We start from the raw sequence: 19,351 nt of genomic DNA on the forward strand, positions 1-19,351 counted from the left end.
GTAGCTTTATACTTGTCTAATTGTATAATTGTGCAGTATAATTATTTTCTGTAGTTTTCTACACAAGCATAAAATATGAGGGGGTCTTATATTCCAGATACATAGATAACAAGTACCAATATGTGTTTTTACAATGGCATTAAAGATATTTAGTGTATCACAATTATGTAAAATTCAGTAGTTGATAATGCGAGAACATACAAAACCAAAGGTAATAGTTCTCTTCGTGTCCCCTTTCCTGTTGTTTCTCACTTCTGTTTTGCCTTTATTCTCCTTTAGGACCAGCAGAAGGAGCTGAAACATCAGGAAGATTTGTCCAGTCTAGTTTGGATCTGTACTAGCACACATTCTGCTACAAAAGTTATCATTATTGATGCTAATCAACCAGGAAATATTCTGGACAGTTTCATTGTTTGCAATTCTCATGTGCTTTGTATTGCCAGTGTACCAGGTAAAGACCTGTGATGGTTTAACTCTTATTTTAACTGAGTCTTATTTGGATTTTCTTATGCAATGAAAGACCAAAGATGGGGTAATTGATGTGGTAAAATGTTACTGTAACAGCAAGAAAAAGTGTTTAGCTGTAGAGGAAACTATTGGGTTTCTCCTCTTCTACTCTTTGGTTGCCTCCTGACCTGAATTAACTCAAAGGTAGAGAGATGTCAGCAACCAAGACTATTTTGTCTGCGATATTATAAATTGTGCAGTAGTGCCAGTGCTGTATGGAACTATACGTTTGGTATTTGTTGACACATCATAAAGAAAAAATGTTGGCTTTCTTATTCCTCTTCAGTCTCTTGGAGATAAGGAGCAGATCTTGGAACTTCCTATAGAGGGAATCCTTGTTACATTGAGAGTGTATGTGGATAGTGTACTGAGGGAAGTGTAATAGGAGGATATTACAATTCTGGAGAAGAACTAATTGTGCTTTTGGATTTCTTGTTTTTTGGCTTCTGCTTATTTAAGATAATGCTTTTACTTTGTGAGCTTTGGCAGCATCTTTAATTTCTGCTGATCATGTTAAAATAAGCTTGTAGATAGGTATCTGTGTTAAATCTCAGTTGCTGGAGAGTTCATTCAGTTTGAAGCTTAGTTTGTGACTAGATAGAAAACTGAGTCACCTTTATCCCTTCAAGAAACGTGAGTTTAATCTCTTTCAGGAGCAAGGGAAACCGACTATCCTGCAGGAGAAGAAGGATCTCAAGAAGTAGATCCCAGTCAAGTGGACAAGTCCTCTCTGTGTGGAAGCATGACTAGCAACAGCTCTGCAGAAACTGATAGCTTGCTGGGAGGAATAACAGTGGTTGGCTGTACTGCAGAGGGTGTTACAGGAGCACCTGTAGCTCATGATGCAAACGGTGCCTCGCCAGTGACAGATAAACAGTCAGGTATGAAAACCTTACATATGTCAGGGATGGCCAAACACCACGAGGTGTAAGTGAAAAATTAATGGTGTACTTAATGTAACAGCTTCCTGTAAGCAGTGATATCATGAAACAAACACCAAATATAGGAAATCATTTGGAAGTCTGACATATTTGCACTGTATAATTGTAGCTGAACACTTTGTGGAGATGACATTAAATGGGTGTACAAAATTCCTTCTGTAAAATGCTTTTCAGAGAACTCTTAACTTGTGCTTGGTCTAAAAAGAGCTTTTAAGTTATTCAGTATTTGAAGTGCAGATCTTGATGACAAATATTAGGGAGAATGTGAATGCCTTCAATCTTGTAAAGTCTTAGTAGAGGTTTAAGTGAAGCTGCTTGCTTTACTGGTAATCTTAATACTTTGTCATATGCCCTTCAGAGCTGTATGGTGATATGATTGTTAATGGGTTTGTGGTTGTTGGATTTGTTCACTGCTCTTCTAGTTCATCACTTAAAGGGCAATCTGTACTATGAGTCATTGATTGATACTTAAAGTGCATTTGACACGTGTTGACACAGTGTAACCTACTAAAGTTTGGGTGTTTGTAATCTGATTTTTTTCAGATGAACTATAAAATCTGGATTGTGACCATCTGGTTGTTACAGCTATTCACTTAGTTCTGGCTTACTTAAGTGAATAAGAACAATTTCACAGCTGTTAAGCATTTCAACTTTTTTGTTCCATAGATACTGCAACTGAAAGTAATTCAGTAGATGAGAACATTCCAACAGCAGAGGAGGCAACAGAAGCAACAGAAGTCAATGCAGGGACAGAAGACACAGCTGATATTGCACAAACTGGAGTCTACACAGAGCATGTCTTTACAGATCCTCTGGGAGTGCAGAATACAACAGAGGCATCTCCAGTGTACCAGCCAAGGTACACAGTCTCAATCCTCATACCTCTTAAAATGTATTTAGAAAGAAAAATATTGTTTGTAGAAACATAATACAGGAATGAAATAACTACTGTTTTTTTCTTCCTTGTTAAGTATATTGGGGTTTATATAAGTAATCTTGGTATAAGACACTCTACACTTTGCTTGCGTGGAAGGGTCACCTGTGTACAGTTGTTTGTCTGTGAACTCATATCCCTCAAGTACAGATACCTCTACAAAGGAGTAGTGAGTGTCTACCACTTCGTCACCATGTCCTCTCACAGGCTTCATGTGAATGGCACTAGAGACGCCTCCTTGTTTGATACCTAAATAACTTCCAGTCAAGTGGTTCTTCAAATGTATGTTGCTTTTCCCAGAATAGTCAGTCTGTGAGTAATTACAGGAGTGGAGTAGTTTGAAAGCAATCAGTACTTCAGATCTTCAGCAGTCTTCACTCTTCAGACACAAAAATATCATACATCTTATTTATCTTAACATGTACCTCTGATGCTGTGACTCTTCTGCCATTCCCCAGGGATAACAATATTGAAAAGTGTGAATGGAACCTGAATTTCCTTTTATAAGTAAACATCCTCTGGAAGAAATTCATTGTTATTGAGGTTTTCATCTGTATCCTTGTACTTTCCTGCTCAGTTACAGGTTTTGTAAAATGCTTTATGTCCTTCAAAAGTCAGTGTAGAAAGTAACAGCAAAGAATTGAATGTTAGGGTTATAATCTGAGTAATCTGTGCACTTTATCCAATGTATTTTAACTGTGCTTTTTTTTTCAGTACTGAGTCAGAGTTATATAAAGATGTTGCAGTTTTGCCAAATGAGCAAGATCTTGTGAGAGAAGAAGCCCAGAAAATGAGTAGCCTTTTACCAACAATGTGGCTTGGAGCACAGAATGGATGGTAAGAAAATGCTCATCTTATTAAATTCATTTGGAAAAACTGTTTTAAACTTGCTTCTTGTGCCTGCAGGCCCAATAACTGTCTCAAGTCAAGATTAAGTGCAAGAAGATCTCAAGAAAGCCATAACTTCGTGCACTTTGCTACATTTAGGAATTACAGAATACAGAGTGTTGTAGGTGATGAGCAAGCTCTTTTTGGTGGATAACCCTTGAATCTGCAGGAAAGTTTTGCTTGGTTTTTTGTAGTCAAAGATATTAAGGCCTCATGATCCCATAGCTTTCAGTATGGTGTTACCCTGGAATAATATACTGCCCTTTTTACTGCAGATGTATCTGCACAGGAGTTATGTTTTAGGCCTCTAAAAAGCCATCCTGCTGCTTAGAAGTTTTTTCTTTCAGTCTATACATATTTTTCAGTGGAAGACGAAAACTTTCCCTTTGGTGGAATTCAGTTATAGGGGTTTTGCTTGTCTTTTTTTTTTCTGTCTGGTAGACCCTTCCTAGTGCTTTTAATCCCTCCTGATTTGTCTTTGCAGCCTGTATGTTCATTCGTCAGTGGCGCAGTGGAGGAAATGTGTTCATGCCATTAAACTTAAAGATTCTATTCTCAGTATTGTGTAAGTCCTGAAAGATGTAAATCATAATCAACCTTTGTTAAAATACTTGCAAATTAGTTTTATATTTCCTCCTTAGATATTGGGAATGTCAGTTGCCATTAATGCATGCATGTTTTTCAAGGGGCAGTAGAAAAACATTTGGGGAGTAAGGAAAATAAGAGGAATCTTCTGTTTGTTGGAAGTACTACAGGTCAAATGATCTGTAGCTGTATACTTGGTATTCTTAGTGGTTGTATACTCAAAACAGAGGTTGTTACCTTGGTGTTTTCTTCAGGCATTGTAGCTAGATGTATTTTAAGCTTTCTGCTTTGGATTTTGATGCCTTGTTACTGTCCCTTCTCTTGAGCTATAGTATAGAAATCAAAACACTAGGGCTAACATCACTATAAAAAGCATGCGGAAATCTAAAATGTTTGTACCTTTGAACTTGCAGTTTGAGAAATGCAGTCTAATAGTGTATATTCTTGTGCCTCCTTTTTTTCCCAGACATGTAAAAGGAATAGTATTAGTTGCACTAGCTGATGGAACACTAGCAATATTTCACCGAGGAGTTGGTAAGCATTCTATTGGATCTTGAAACTAGTGAGGTTGGAACAGCATTTAGGGAAGAAATGTGCTATTTAGAAACAGTGTTTTGAAAATGTATTCCCCAATGGCCTTTTTACAGGTTTGAATCTTGAGAAATCTTCCTAGTATTTCAGTTGCAGTTTTGGGTACCATTTTGCATTGTTGTGGTGCATTCCTAGAATTTTTTCATACTCTGAGAAGGAGGAGAATGGTTTCTATCTGAGCTAAATAGTGAAAAGCCTGTTGATAAAGTCTTTGATCATCATCTCTTCTGCTTTTGTCACGCTCGATAGTCATGTCTTCTGTTCTGTTCTTAGTGTTAATAATTGTCTGTGGCCAAGTCCCTCAGTGAGAATTTTGTAAACTCAAAGTCTCAGGGGTTTATAATCTTCAGGGATCTTGAGTGAATGTCAGTGATGATCTGTGGCTTAGCTCAGTCTACAGAAGAATTTTACTTGGTGTTGAATGACCAAATTTAGTATGTTTTTAGGAGATTTTGGGTGCTTTTCTGGAGATCTTACAGCATGTTCTAAAAAAATCTTGATGCACTGGCCAACATTTGTGTTCAGTCAAGCAGCAAGTGCCTAGTGCTGTGTGGGTAGTTGCTTGTAATGTATGCTGCTGCCTGTCCAAGTAAAGCATTTACCACTAGGTAATTTGCTGGTTTTAAAAGTGTTTTGGTGTGTTTTGAACATGAGTCAGTGTACAACCTTATTATACTAAAAACAAAGTAGCATTTGGGATGTTGGTCTAACTAGGGTTTTTTAATGAGGAGCCTAGCCATAAATTTGCATTGATTTATCCAGAGTATTACAGTGCTTTTAAAAAATGAGGCTGTTAAGATACTCGTTTGTACTTTGAAGTTCAACTCATAGGAACCTGTGTTTTGTTCTGTTTTTAACTTTTCCTTCTGTTTTTAAAGATGGTCAGTGGGATTTGACGAACTATCACCTCTTAGACCTGGGCCGGCCACATCATTCAATAAGATGCATGACAGTGGTACATGACAAAGTCTGGTGTGGGTACAGGAACAAAATCTATGTTGTTCAACCAAAGGCCATGAAAATAGAGGCAAGTTACATTGGTGTCTAAAATAATTCATTGTTAGATTTTAATGCTATCACGTGCCACAGCTCAGACTGCAGAGAACAGTTGTTTTGTCATAAGTACAGAAACAAGAACCAAACAAATTTGTCTTGGAGAAAGACTATTACATTTTCTTAAGATATTTTCATTGTTTTGGAAAACTTTAAGCCATGATGAGACAGTTCCCATTTATTGAAACCAGTTGGGGGGTGGGGAGGTAGGATAGTTCTCCCCTTCTAGCTGGCCAGGAACTAGAAAGTGTCTTATTGCAGAGCTTGTAAGGCTAGCTCCCAGCCTGTTCTCAACATGCGTGCCTCATTATGTTCTCCACCCACCCCTAACCTTCTCTATAATCTGCCTTTGCATACTTCAGAGGTTTGTAAGTGTTAATCTTGAATGTACTCTCCCTCCAGTTATGGAATAGTTTGTTTATATAAGGTGTGTAAGCTGGTGTTTCTGCAGTGCTGTGTGTGTACCTGACACCTCAAGTACAGAAAGGATGTAAGGTTTCCGAACCATTAGCAGAATTAATACTTCAGCTTTTGCTAATAGGCCTGACACATGGGTCAGACCATTTGAAAGTGACTGCTCTGCTCTTCTGAAAATGTCAAGTGCCTAACTGATAATCTGCTTCTGTGAAGACTATGTATGTATATGGGAAAACCAAAATGAAGGAATGCATACAACAGTGAAATTGTTTTGTGTATTTTGCATGATGGGTTTGTATGCAAGAGCAAGGCTTAACAGAACTAGGAAGAAAACTACTTTTTGGGAATATGTATCGTGTGCTGTGACAGGAGGACCTCATACCAAAAAGGTGCCAGGTTAAATGGAGGCAGAAGCCAGAGCAGGCTGGGATATGATGTGTTAATGAAGACCTGGTAGGAAACTATGGCTTCGAGATCACACTCCAGGGAAGGGTATCAGCATTTTTACTGTTACTTTATCAGCATTGTATGGCAGTTGTAGCTTAAGCTTAACACTATCTGCTAGTGATCTTGCAAATCAGAGGGTCATAGCCGACTTAAGAAAATGGCCAGTATTGATTCTGAGAGTAACAGAGAAGTTTCTTACTCCTTCTTGTTTCATCTGCTAATTTAAAATCCGATCTTTTATAGAAGTCATTTGATGCACACCCAAGAAGAGAAAGCCAAGTGAGACAGCTGGCATGGGTGGGTGATGGGGTATGGGTGTCTATTCGTCTGGACTCCACCCTGCGTCTCTATCATGCGCACACATATCAGCATCTTCAAGATGTGGACATTGAACCTTATGTAAGCAAAATGCTAGGTAAGTTGATAAGAAAAAACTGTTGTATTCTTCCACTTCTTGCTGTCTAGAGCTTTCTTTTCCTGTTATGGATCAGGCAGTTCTCATGGCAAACTAAGGGGAAGGGTGGATTGAAGTCAAATCCTGTTTGTGAGAGTGTGAATCTGGAAGTAGAAGCTTAAGTCAGTCTTTAAAGCATGATGAGGATGATAGATCTTCTGATACAGCCAGCTGGTCCTACTTAATATCTAAGGTGTCTTTAAAAGCTCAGAACTAATGAGGAAAATGGTGATTGGGTTGGGCAGGCATCAACAGAGATGCTAAAATCTTTCTCTTTTTTACTATACCGATACCTTCTTTTAAATCTTAAGAGTGGGAAGAATTCATTACTTGCCTGGAAAAACTGCTTCTTTTTCAAGAAAACACAAATGCAAAATGGCAAATTTTTTATTGCTCTTGAAGCCAATAATCTTTCTGAGATTTTTTTTCCCATTCATGTTCATGTAAGAGCAGTGTGACCACCTACATAACTCAACAAATACAGGTCATGAGATACCCGTCGCAAGTAACTACTGAGCCATTGCGCTTAGCTGCTCAGCTGCTTTCTGCTTCCCTCATAGTGCTAATGGATGAGAAATCAATTTTAATAGATGGGAAACTGTTATCTTACATCTGTAAACTCACCTTTTGTTTTGTTTGAAAAGCTAGCCCTAAAAGATTTTCTTGTGCAGCATTATGGAGCATTATTACTTTATGCTTTCTCACAGTTAGTCTTCTTCTTTATAGGTTCACAACTTAATTGTTGTAGCCTTTTAGGCTATCTTTACAACTTAAATACTCCTCTACCTTGTTTCTGTTTGAAGTGGGAGGGAATTACTTGTCTGCGTGGTTTGGGAGTTGGAGTTAAGATTCTGTTATGGAACTAAAATTATTCTTGCTCATAATTTTTGATGAAAAGCATCTTTTGTTTTTAGGTACTGGTAAACTGGGATTCTCATTTGTGAGAATCACAGCTCTTATGGTGTCTTGTAATCGTTTATGGGTAGGAACAGGAAATGGTGTCATCATCTCCATTCCATTAACAGAAAGTAAGTAAAATACAAATGAATAGCACTGTGCGATATGTTGTAGACACAAAGAGAATATTTAACGCCATTCAGATGCTTGCTAATGGATAGAAAGCTTTACTGCCAGGTGTGAATCTTTCAGGTTTGTAACAGATTGGGCCTGTGTGATGTTCAGCAGCTAATCTGTGCACGTGGTTACGATTACTCTGAGAAAAAAGCACATCTCCAAAATCTCCGGTACTTCAATTTGAGCAGAGTTGCTGTAGCTTGAATGAAAGAGTCACTTTGGAGCTGTTACAGACATTAGCAGTGTTTATAGAAGTTTATTGTTCGTAAGAGATTACTTTCATTTTCTAATTAATGATATTTTTTATTACCGTGTAGTCACCAAAATAGATTTTTGTTTGATTAGAGCAAGTTGGTATTGTTGCTAATTTCATTTGCTAATTTCATTCATGAGAGTTCATCACAAAGCTGGTGTAAAGGACTGGAACAGCAGTAGTACTGACTGCATTAAGGGACATACTCAAAGTTGCAGAAGTTCTAAACACATTCTAAAACAGGGCATGAACTTCTAGGTAAAATTCCAATGATGCACATCCAGGTATCTGCTTAATATCAGACCCCAAAGTCTTGTCATAGGCTGAAACTACTTGGGGGTGGGAGATGAAGCATTCAAACATGGACAGTTTAGCCTTGGGAGAAGGAAACAGTCTAGTTCAAGGGCAAAACAAACCTTAAATAGGTAAAGTTTGGGAAGAATCTTTGTGTAATTTGATTGCATTTAAAATGAACAAAAACCCCAGTGCTTGCGCCTGAGAGTAATGTTAAAACACATGGACAGAAGTTTCAAACAATAAAACGCAGACGTTTGATAGTCCTGGTTGTACTGTTGCTATATAGAAAGTACAGTCTGATGGATCATTTTAGTGTAATTTAATAGGAAAAACTCTTCATGTTGTATCTGCTTTGTTGAACAGCACATACATGCGTTGTTTCTCATACTGTTCCATTACATTGTCCATCCATTCAGTAAATGTCTTTTTTTTGCATTGCATGAATGTATTAAGGGCAGACTTTCCATCATGAATGTGAATTACTTTAAATCATGCTTTCAAAAATTAGAGCTCTTAATTTGCATCAAGTTTAATTGTGTTTCCAGAGGAGTTTGGTTTTAGCATGGTAGTGAATATGAAATCAACCCTATTAAAGCTGTTCAGTTTAATTTCAGTTTTGCTGGTTGTTCATGAATCAGAACAACTTTTTTGGGGATAGTCTGAGAGTGGGTTTGAGAACTTTTGTTGCAGATAGTCGTGGTTGTCAAAAGCAGTCACATCCTCAGATCAGCAGTCACATATTTTAGTTCCCTGGGTCTCAATAGCAGGGCATCTTTGAGATTTGCAGGTGATGTTTCAAAAGGCACTTGAAAACATGAGTTGTTATTTGCTACTTTGGTAGCCTCCTGCCAAGGAAAGAGCGAAAGGGGAAACGCTGATAATAAGTAATGAACTTTGTGGTGATAAAGCACATAAAAGTGCCAGTGCTTTTGTTCATTTTGTGCTGAAACTCCTATGACAAGATGCTGTTCTTTGACTTTTTATTGAATCATCTGTAATTAGCTATTTACTGGTTTTAGGAGCTAAAATTTTAAGCTCTACCTTATCAACAACCAAAATGTGAATGGTGGGTTCTCATTAATCCTTCTCCTCTACTGTCATACCTATCCATTTCCCCTTTCCTCCTTTCTCACTTTAGCTGTAATCCTCCACCAGGGACGTTTACTGGGGCTGAGGGGTAAGTGCAGATCCTGAACAAAAATCTATTTTCAGGCTTCTAATAGCCACTTCAAGGCTGTTTCCCACTCCTTATAGATTTACCCTTTGTATGTTCCTAAATGTTTTTCCACTTGCAGTTACTGCATTGCAGCAGTTTTATGTTTGCTAAATGGCCACCAATCTGCTCAGCAGTTTAGCATATCATCCTGTGTTGCAGCTGAACTTTCATCCAGACTTTGTTTTTCTTCCAGCCAATGTGATACCATACCTTTATAACTTTGTCATTAATCCACATCATTTACTGTCTTGTTACAAATCACTGTTTCTTTCACTACTCTGATAGTCTTTGGAATGGAGATGGCTTGTATGTCTAGCATGAGTACTTCTGGTTTAGTGGATATTAAAACTTTCTGGTTAAAAACTAGATGTAGAATGATAATAGGGTAGCTCCTTCATGCCCACAGGTGGCTATATTTAGAGACTTTATACTGGCAAGGGGATACCCTATGATTAGTTGGAATGAAACTGTCTTTAATTATATGCTTAAGTACACTGAATTTGCTCTTGCAGAAACACATTAGTGGTACTTATTTTTCCATGAAAGATACAGTCCTTTCACAAATTATTTCTTTCCAAAAGTAGGGTATTGAAATCTGGTGTTTATGCTAGACTAATAAGTATCCTGCTCCATTTTCTGATGTACTTAAAATAACGAAGCATGCAATCTTTTTTCTTTCCAGCTCTGTCTTGAATTGGCATTGCTGCCCTCCTGTTTCATTTTTACCTAAGTTGGCTTTAGCTTTTAGATGGTACCATAAGGTTTCTTAACAAATAACCAGTGCTGTAATTTGTATTTTCAACTCAAAACCACTTCTTTTACAGCTAATAAAGCAGCAGCAGGCTCCGGAAACCGTCCGGGGAGTGTAATACGTGTATATGGTGATGAAAACAGTGACAAAGTGACTCCAGGGACATTCATACCATATTGTTCAATGGCACATGCACAGCTTTGCTTCCATGGGCACCGTGATGCTGTTAAATTCTTTGTGGCAGTACCTGGTGAGGTTTTATTACCATTCTTCCAATGCAGTTTCTTATTTTGCCCTCATTTGCTTAGTTAAATGTAGTGTTTAGGGCAAAGATAGCAAGTGTATGAAAGCATGCAGTCAGAAACTATTTATCTTTTATTTGCAAGACTTGTCTGACTCCTAAGTGCAGTATTGTTTAATGGGAAGAAAAGGGTTTGGTCACAAAGAAATGCTTTGCTTCTGTCTGGGCTAAAGGTACTGTGATAAGGGAGCACTTGCCTATGAAGAAGGCAGTCAGCTGCTAATTCATGTCCAATTTAAGAGCCTGATACCATGCAGGAAGGATGAGCTACTGAGGGAGTAGCCCCCAGAGGAAAGACTATCAGTTGAAAAAGCAAAAAGTTGCCTAGAAGCTGCAGTGTTTGAATGCCCTCTTGGCACTTCTGTGCACCTTGTGTGCTGCAAGTCTATGACAGAAGTTTGCCTGAAGAGCTGACATGCATTGAATAATTTCAGTTGTTGTCTGAAAGGCTTTAAGTTTGTTTTAATGTAATTTTCTAGATCTGCCTGCCTGTGCTGTGAAAAATATCAGGAGGCATTTTATTCTTTTGTTTTCATTGAACTGACCTGAGCAGATTCTTAATCTCTTTAGAGAATGAAATCAGAGCAAAGCTCTGTCCCTTGCTGAATTGATACTAGACTCCAAAGTTAAGTGTATTGTTAGGTATCATGTCATTTAGTGACCAAATAGAAGCAGTAGTATTCTGCAGGGTGTGACATAAAAATGTATTCTCTTTCTAATCCAGGTCAGGTTGTTTGCCCACAAAGTAGTAGTGGTGGAACGGAGCTAGCAGCTGATAAAGTGGCCCAAGAGTCCTTCAACCAGAGTCCCTTAAAATCAATGTTGGTGATAAGTGGTGGAGAAGGATACATTGACTTCAGAATGGGTAAGAAAACTGAACTTAAAATTGTAACCTCTTCATACTGCAAGGTCATTAACCAGATAATAGCATGTGTTGTGATTGCAGGGTGCATTTGTGTAGCTGGTCAGTAGATGGTCTTTACTAAGCAAGCATAAGGATAGAAGTATTTTTATTCTCACACACACACCCCTTCAGCTTTTCCTCCTCCCAGTAAACTGTGACCTCTGAGATGACTGTGGAAAAAGGCTTATTTGAAACTCTGGTTTGGAGTCATGCACCACCTTACAGTTTCTGCTTTCATTTTTCTCTCTCAAACTGCTGGAATACATGTCCCTTAGTTACTGAAATATGCAGACTGATGATGAAGTCAAGTGTTATGTGAATGACACTCAAGCTAAGATTTACTCATTTTTTGAGTGAAAAGGGGAAAAGTTCACATACCTTCTCGTGCTCTTCTGATTCTGATCCTGGCTTTTCTTGACTAGCACTTTGGCATGCTCTAGCCCATAGAAGATTTCTTGTTTAAATGTTTGGTTTTGAATTTTGTTTTAATCGAAGCTTTTGGGGAAATAAGAGTGGTTGTGGTTCTGTGCTTAGAATCTGCAGTTGGAGACCTCGACAAAAAGGATGTAAAAAGGAGTCACAACTCCTGGTTTTGACCTTTTGCTTAAATCTGTCTAGAGTGCTTTTCAAAACCAACCACATGGCAAAAAAAAAAACCCACAAAAACCACAACAAAGAGCAACTCGTGAAGGCCAGCCCAGATTCTGCCCACCCCAGTACTCAGTGATAAACATGTTCCTGCTGGTAACCCCACTGGAGTTACATGGGAGGCAGGGCTTGAGCAATTCTGTGCCACACTCTAGTGAGTACTAATACCTCTGTACTTGTTCCAAGCAAACTGGTATGGCCACATACCAGATGGGCATTTTGCTGTCCTTGTGGCATGATACAAAGCTGTGAATGTGTCAGTGCTAGAGCTGCATTAGCTCAGCCATTATCACATTATTGCAGCAATGGCTCAAGTAAGTTAAGGCTAATTCTGTGTTTAGATTCCTCAGTCCTCTGAAGTAGCCTAACCCGAAAACCAGCCAGACTGCTACTTGAAACCTTCCTGAAGTTGTAGGTTGGTTCCCATTTCATCTGAGTAAATTGATGTTCTGCTGTGCCACAAGACTGCCTCTGTATTATTACTGTTTAGGTGTAGTTCTGTTCTGTGGCTGGTCTGTCACCTTGATCCAAGTCAGCTCCTATTACCAAGAGTTCAGATGGAGTTACAGAACTGCTTTTCTCTTTTGAAGAGCAGTAACGGAGAATAGGCTTGGGGCTGTCTTGTGCCAGTGTATGCAGAGCTTTGACAAGCTGTGAACAAGAGGAAGGAAGGGGAAAGGTTCATCACAGACATGAACATTGCATTGTCTCACTTCTGCTTAGTTACTGCTCTGATTTCCAAAGCACTTGATATGGTTTATGTGTTTATGCTAGCTAAACTCACAGCATAACCATCTCCTGCCTGGGAGGTGCTGCATGTTTGCAAATTAGGTGGTTGTTTCTCTGCCTTAAAGAGTTTTAAGTAATGGAATGTGTAGAATATGGATACTGGCAGAACTGCAGTTAATTTGGGGACCTAGAGCTGAAGAATATGACCATCAGAATACTCTGCTCTGAAATAATTATGCAACAGACTTGCCATCTGTGATGTATATAGTCACAATCTTGAATCTGATTTTATATAAGCATATGGCAGCTGCTGTCTTTTAGTGTATTTCTTGTAAATCTAGATGCTACTTGTCTCGTTTCAGTTGATGTTAATGCTGTTCTTTATTGTCAGCCTGAGTCAAAGCTGTTGTTTTTCAGGTGATGAAGGTGGCGAATCTGAACTCCTTGGAGAAGCTCTACAACTTGAACCTTCTGTAGCCAAAGCTGAGAGGAGTCACTTGATAGTGTGGCAAGTAATGTGTGGCAGTGAGTGAGGAGCCTGTAGGATGCAGCTGGAGACCTTAAAAAATATAAGACAAAAAAAAGCAAAAAAAAAAAAGCTTCTGCATGTTTTTTATTTTGTGAAACCTGTTTCACTACATGATGTTGAAGCGTTTATTTGCTGTTTAACTTTATATTGCAAATCTGTCACACCTTTAACTATACAGGAATTAGCTTGTGCTGTTTTACTGCACCCGTGTTACATGGAAGAGTATAATGAAATCAGATCTTTCTCAGAACTGGTGTGCACACCATAGTAAGCAACTGAGACATTAGTTTTACTGTACCACAGCAATCTAATGTAGCTCACTTCTTCGGTAGTCTCACTTGAATTCAGCTTTATTACAACTGAGCTTCATTTCACTGTATAATGCATTGAGTAAAACAGCAAAGTTATTCCCAGAGTATTAAGAGAAAATGGACAAATTATAAGATGGATTATTAAGACTCATCCAAATACTCAGTGAGGGCTAAAGCAAACTGTAAATTTCCGCTTATGTTTCCAAACCTGGCGAATCTTGCTTTTACATAGTGTCAACGGTTTAATTTGTTACATCCATCAGAATTTCTGGGGGGAAGAAGAGATTGTATAGGAATTAAGATGACAATATTTAAATAAAATCATGTGTTTTCACTGTTGAACCTCTAAAGTTTGAGAACTGCTGCCCTCGATGAGCAATTTCTGAGCATAGTGTTTTTCCATCTCCCTGACATGGAACTATTCGGTTTCCAAAGGGTATTCTTAAGATGATTTAAATTTGGAAGTAACTGTAAAATTATTGAACAGGGGATATATTTTGTTCTTTTCTTGTCTTAATTCCTTCTGTCCTAAGCACTAGAATGATCTTCTCTGCCTAGCTGGTCAAACTCATGAGGCACTACATGTGTGAGGGTTAGAGACCTCGATTAGAGCATGAGAAAAGACTGAGGGTGTACAGGAAAAATGCATTCTGCCCAAGTGAGATTGTAAAGGAACTTTAGTGCCAGAAAATTAGGTAGAAAATTTATTTTTTTTTTTGGTAGTTGCATACCCAAATTAATGAAAAAAAAAGAAAAAAAAAAGAAGCAACAATGTTAGCAGGTAACACTAAGATTGAGTAAATTGATGGAAGTCTGGAGACTCTGATATTAGGCTGACATTCTGTCTACTCACCATCTATTTTTTTGAACCATAAGTGTGAGTTGAAGACTGTCTTCCTTTTACATTGAATTTCCCACGTTCAGCATCAGCCCTAAGTTAAACACTTCATGATTTCTGTACTTCAGAATGCTTTTAATCCCAGATTTGTGCTTTCAGTTAGTCTCTGGAAAGTCAAAGTTTTGAGGGGTTTTAAGAAACATCTGGCATTTACCCCCAAAAAAGGCTGGGACTGTTCAGATGAGCAGAGAAAGGGAGTGACTTGATGATGGGAGAGAACTGAACAGTTTCAGAGGAGTAAATGTAGAAACACTTTTATAAAACTGCCTAAAGATTTTTATGCAATAGGAGCAGTTCTGGTCTATCAGGCAAACATGTGTTTATATATTTTCTTAATTTTTTAAATGAACACATTTAGCTGAGGTCTATTGTGTAAATATATATTTAGGCAGCTTTTTCAAATGCATATCATAGCTGATAAACCAGAAAGCCTCCATTCAGGTCTATTGGTTAGATTTATATGTATAAATACTTTTTAAGCAACATATTTTGTACACAGCTGTTCTCTCGTAAATATGTATTTAGGACATGAACTATGTAGTAAAAGAATCCTTATTAAAGATATCTAATATCTTGGTAGTATTTTTCTCTTCAGAATGCCAAAAGTGATGAGAGCATGTTGTTCATAATTTGCTTTCCAAATTCATCTTTAACGTCACTCTTCAAGTACTTTGGCTTAAATATGAAGTCTGGGAGCTTTTCGGAACCATACAAATACAGAAAGTAACCAGAATAAACACTCTTGGACCTATTTAAAACTTACATAGACATGTATACTGAACCTGAAGCCCATCTCAGTTAACTTACGAAATTGGATGTCAAAGCAAAATGCTGTCTGAACTTTCACTGTTGTGCAGAATCTTCACTGTGAGTGGTGCAGTTCCATTGCTTCTCCTGCCATTTCCTGTAATGATTTTGTTTCCCCTTTGGAAGGCACAGTCTCCAAAGCTTTTGCTCACTGGTTGATTGTCACATTCTCATGTTCTCAGAAAAACAAAGCGCACAATTCCTTGGTTCTTGTGTAGCATTTTAGGTGTCATTGGTGGTGAGCCGTTTTCTCGGAGTGGCTTTCCTGCTGTCGAATAGAGCAGTTCAATCTGGCAAGTGTGTACCTGGTCTTTTGCCAAATGTATCTGGTCCACCGTGCCATTTCAGTCACCTCAGTGGGCTGACTCCTGCAAATATTCCAGAGAATGATTGTTTCTGTCCAAAAGTGGAAGGGTTTTAAAGAGAACAGTAGGATAACGATGTACCACTGTGGGTGTAGGTAGAAGGCACGTGCACTTCTCTGTATTTCTCATTTAAATCTTTATCCCCTGTCCTAAGGCACAGTAGATTAAATGGGTCCCTATTGTCATCACAGTGCACTGGGATTTCTAAACCCTCCTGCAGATGGCTTTGAATGGTGAATAAAGCACGTAAAAAACCCGGGCATTGAGATGACAATACACTCCTACAAATCTGTCTCAAGAATGTGTTTATGCATACACTCATGTGATTAAAGCATCATATAAATAGGAGCTAATCTCTTGATACCTACAGCTTGTGAATAGTTTGGAAACATTTCGAGCACAAAATATGCAGCACATTACTTGCCTGGGTAAGGGTGTTTGCATGGTAAAGGTGAAATGCGTTGTATAAGTTGCTGCATTGTCCATTTCTTGTAAAGGTCTTCCTGCGTTGGATCAGATAGAGCTGACAGAGCGTAGACACTTTATCATAGGCTGCCTTAGTAACAAACAAATGTTAAACCTGTTTTATTATACTAACTGTTCTAAAGAACGTGTGTCTTTTAAAATGCTGTGTAACTGAATATTTATTTCCATGTGAGTATTATAAAAGCTACCAAAGGATTAAACCTGACTTAGCACTCTTGTAAGTGGCCCTGTTGAGGCAGTGTCTTGTGAGGGCCCTGCTCTGTAAAACAAGACACGATAAACTCAAATCCAGTTCTTTAGGGAAACGAAATGTGGGGGGTTTCTTTTTCTAACAGGGTTATGCCATAATGTAACCACCCATGTTGCACCTCAAAGCATTTTTCTATACACTTAATGTCTCTCCCGCCCTCTAACAAGATTAAGTTTCCTTTATTAATTTCTGTTGATGCACATTTCTCAATCTTTTAAGCATATATTTTAAAAAACATTTTATGGTCTGTAATTTTTGGAAGTTTTGTCTGTTGGACACTTTACGCTGAATTTTACTTGCCTCTGTAATCTGAGATGGATACTACAGCGTTAAACTTGCTGTCTGTTAAAACTTGAGGCTTCTTTTCTGTGAGCAGGAAAGCTCATATAGCAGTGTAGTTATTTCAGTATTTATTTCTATTATTGAATCCATGGGGTTCAGAATGTAACTTTGTACATGAAATATATATAAATATGTATATGAAACATGCATCGGATTGGTGTGTTCTTTGTAATCTATTGCATTTGAAGGTTTTTGATGCTACCAGAAGGCATAAGCATGGGGTATTTTACACTAGCAGCCAAATACTGCCATTGTAAATAGAGATAGCAATGTATCTGAGTCAGCCCACACCTAGTGTAACCCTGCTGTCCTCCTGGACCTAAGTAACAATGCTGAAGAAAGGCTTTGTTCACTGACTGAATGATGCCATGCTGTCTTCTGATTGATGGGGTAGGAATCTAGATGAGATCTGCCTAACTGCAGCTCTGGTACTGGTCCTGGAATCTGTTGTTCAGGTTTTCTTAGCACCTTACCAAAGATCCACCTACGCTCACACACACAGTGGCTGCTTACTCTGGAGCAAAGGAAGCACCCTATTTATAAGGCAGAAGAATGAGGACTCAGTGACAGGAGACTCATTTCCACTGCAGAAACAGGACACTGGGCTAGAGCTAGGGTTTAAGATTTTTGTGGCTCATCTGCCACTTTCTATCCACATTTGTCCCTGATTGGTGTGTGACAAGTGGCTGTGCTGCTGGAAATACTTGGTTAACCTCAAGGATAATGGGCTGGGGGGGGGCCTGGTGTGCTTGGGCACAGTGCTGTCTGATCCCTGTGCAAGCGGATGTTGCTCCTGTTCCTCTCCAGCAGTAGTGAAGGGCCCATGTAAAATAGTTTTGTTACTTTTGAATACCTCTGGGGTGCAAATACTTCATACTTGGAGGTGCAAACATAGGAATTGGTTCAGAGAGCACAAAGTGTCCTGTTACCAGAGCTGCACAAACTTGAAATTGTATCTTAGTGATTAAAATGGTATCTCTTTGCTCATTTACTTGAGTTTTCTTCCACGATTTTTGCCTCTCCAGAACAGCTGAACTGACAAATTTCCCTCCTGGCAGCGTTCATTCTCTGGATGTATCCGTTCACATGGTATGTCACATCATTGCAGCATGCGTATGTATGAAATGGGAGGAAGCATCATCAATCTTCACACTGGGGACATTCAAGCTCTTCTGGCAGCCCCTCAGGTCTGTGGGTAAGTTAATGGAATTGTGAAGTAGGCTCAGGTGTTACAAATGATGGTTGGAGGCTGAAGTTTGAGGCCATTATAAATACCCATGTCCTTCTGCAGTGAACGTGGTGGTAACAGGAAAAGTACTTGCAGTTTCTGTAACATCTCTAGAAAGTTCTCTCAGTTTTATCAGTCTCAATTTGGAATATGTGAACTGTTAATAATCATACAGGAAGTGAAAAGGTTTCAATGTGGATGTATTTTGCTGGAAATTGAACCTCAAACTGAGAGAGAATCAGGATTTCCCTTTTTCTACAATGGAATACAAACCAAAATGAGATTCTTTTTACCGTTTTCAGTATCCTGTCATCTGTTTGAAAGCTGCCTGAGCAATGCAGCTTGTACAGATTATTTAACATTCTGATGATCTTCCTTGCCTGGGCAGGGACACCTTCCACTGGAGCAGCTGCTCCAAGCCCCTGTGTCAAACCTGGCCTTGAACACTGCTAGGGATGGGGCAGCCACAGCTTCTCTGGGCACCCTGTGCCAGCGCCTCAGCACCCTCACAGGGAAGAGCTTGTGCCTAAGAGCTCATCTCAGTCTCCCCTCGGGCAGGTAAAAACTCTTTCCCTTTGTTCCCATCACCGGATGCCCTTACAAAGTCTCTCTCCAAGCTTTGTCAGCCTCCATAGGCACTGGGAGGCTGATTTTGCATGCTTATACTAGCAAAGCTTTTTTGCCATGACAAACCCCAGGATGCGAATTGCCTTCTTGCTTTTCAAAACACTGGAAGTTGATGGTGGGAAGGGAGCTGATGAGAAGTGGGTTGTTGCTGCTTGTTATCTGCTTATGCTTTTAGGCAGGATGGAAGCCCCAGGTTTCTGTGTTCAGACACAAGGTGGTGCTCTTACAATTCAAAGGCAACACGGAGACCTAGAGGGAAAACAGGGCTGGAGTATTCTCTGCTCCCTTCCTTTCTCCCAGCATCCAGGTTCCCGGTTCCCTCTAGCCTTCAGGATAGCCCAGCTCCAGTTGGCAGGAGGGATGTTAAGGACCAGCTGTGTTCATACCTGCCTGCAGGACTGCAGTTGAAAAGCCACAAGCCAGTAGCAGGTCTGGCTGTAGCAGTGATGAGGATGATGCCTCTCACATGCACCCATGGCCCTTTCCAGCCCCGATGGACTTTGGGCTATGTAGGTGGG

The 19,351-nt window shown here is 39.2% G+C and overlaps 1 protein-coding gene across 6 annotated transcripts in view; it reads left to right on the plus strand.

Moving 5' to 3' along the window:
• Positions 1–17,125, plus strand: part of SPAG9 (sperm associated antigen 9) — a 63,828-nt gene extending 46,703 nt beyond the window's left edge. For 3 of the 6 annotated variants that reach the window (XM_034067314.1, XM_034067316.1, XM_005144261.4), the window contains 13 exons: positions 280–451; positions 1,161–1,388; positions 2,115–2,307; positions 3,097–3,219; positions 3,755–3,835; positions 4,322–4,389; positions 5,325–5,473; positions 6,607–6,778; positions 7,732–7,845; positions 9,580–9,618; positions 10,482–10,658; positions 11,434–11,574; positions 13,408–17,125. In XM_034067314.1, coding sequence (XP_033923205.1) covers positions 280–451; positions 1,161–1,388; positions 2,115–2,307; positions 3,097–3,219; positions 3,755–3,835; positions 4,322–4,389; positions 5,325–5,473; positions 6,607–6,778; positions 7,732–7,845; positions 9,580–9,618; positions 10,482–10,658; positions 11,434–11,574; positions 13,408–13,523 — 1,773 coding nt within the window. In that variant the 3' untranslated portion in view covers positions 13,524–17,125. The remainder of the gene's footprint in view (positions 1–279; positions 452–1,160; positions 1,389–2,114; positions 2,308–3,096; positions 3,220–3,754; positions 3,836–4,321; positions 4,390–5,324; positions 5,474–6,606; positions 6,779–7,731; positions 7,846–9,579; positions 9,619–10,481; positions 10,659–11,433; positions 11,575–13,407) is intronic. The other 3 variants (XM_034067317.1, XM_034067318.1, XM_034067315.1) reach the window with 2 other exon arrangements.
• Positions 17,126–19,351: the final 2,226 nt, after the last annotated feature.

The sequence above is a fragment of the Melopsittacus undulatus genome, chromosome 11, assembly GCF_012275295.1.
Source record: "Melopsittacus undulatus isolate bMelUnd1 chromosome 11, bMelUnd1.mat.Z, whole genome shotgun sequence".
NCBI classification, from domain to species: domain Eukaryota; kingdom Metazoa; phylum Chordata; class Aves; order Psittaciformes; family Psittaculidae; genus Melopsittacus; species Melopsittacus undulatus.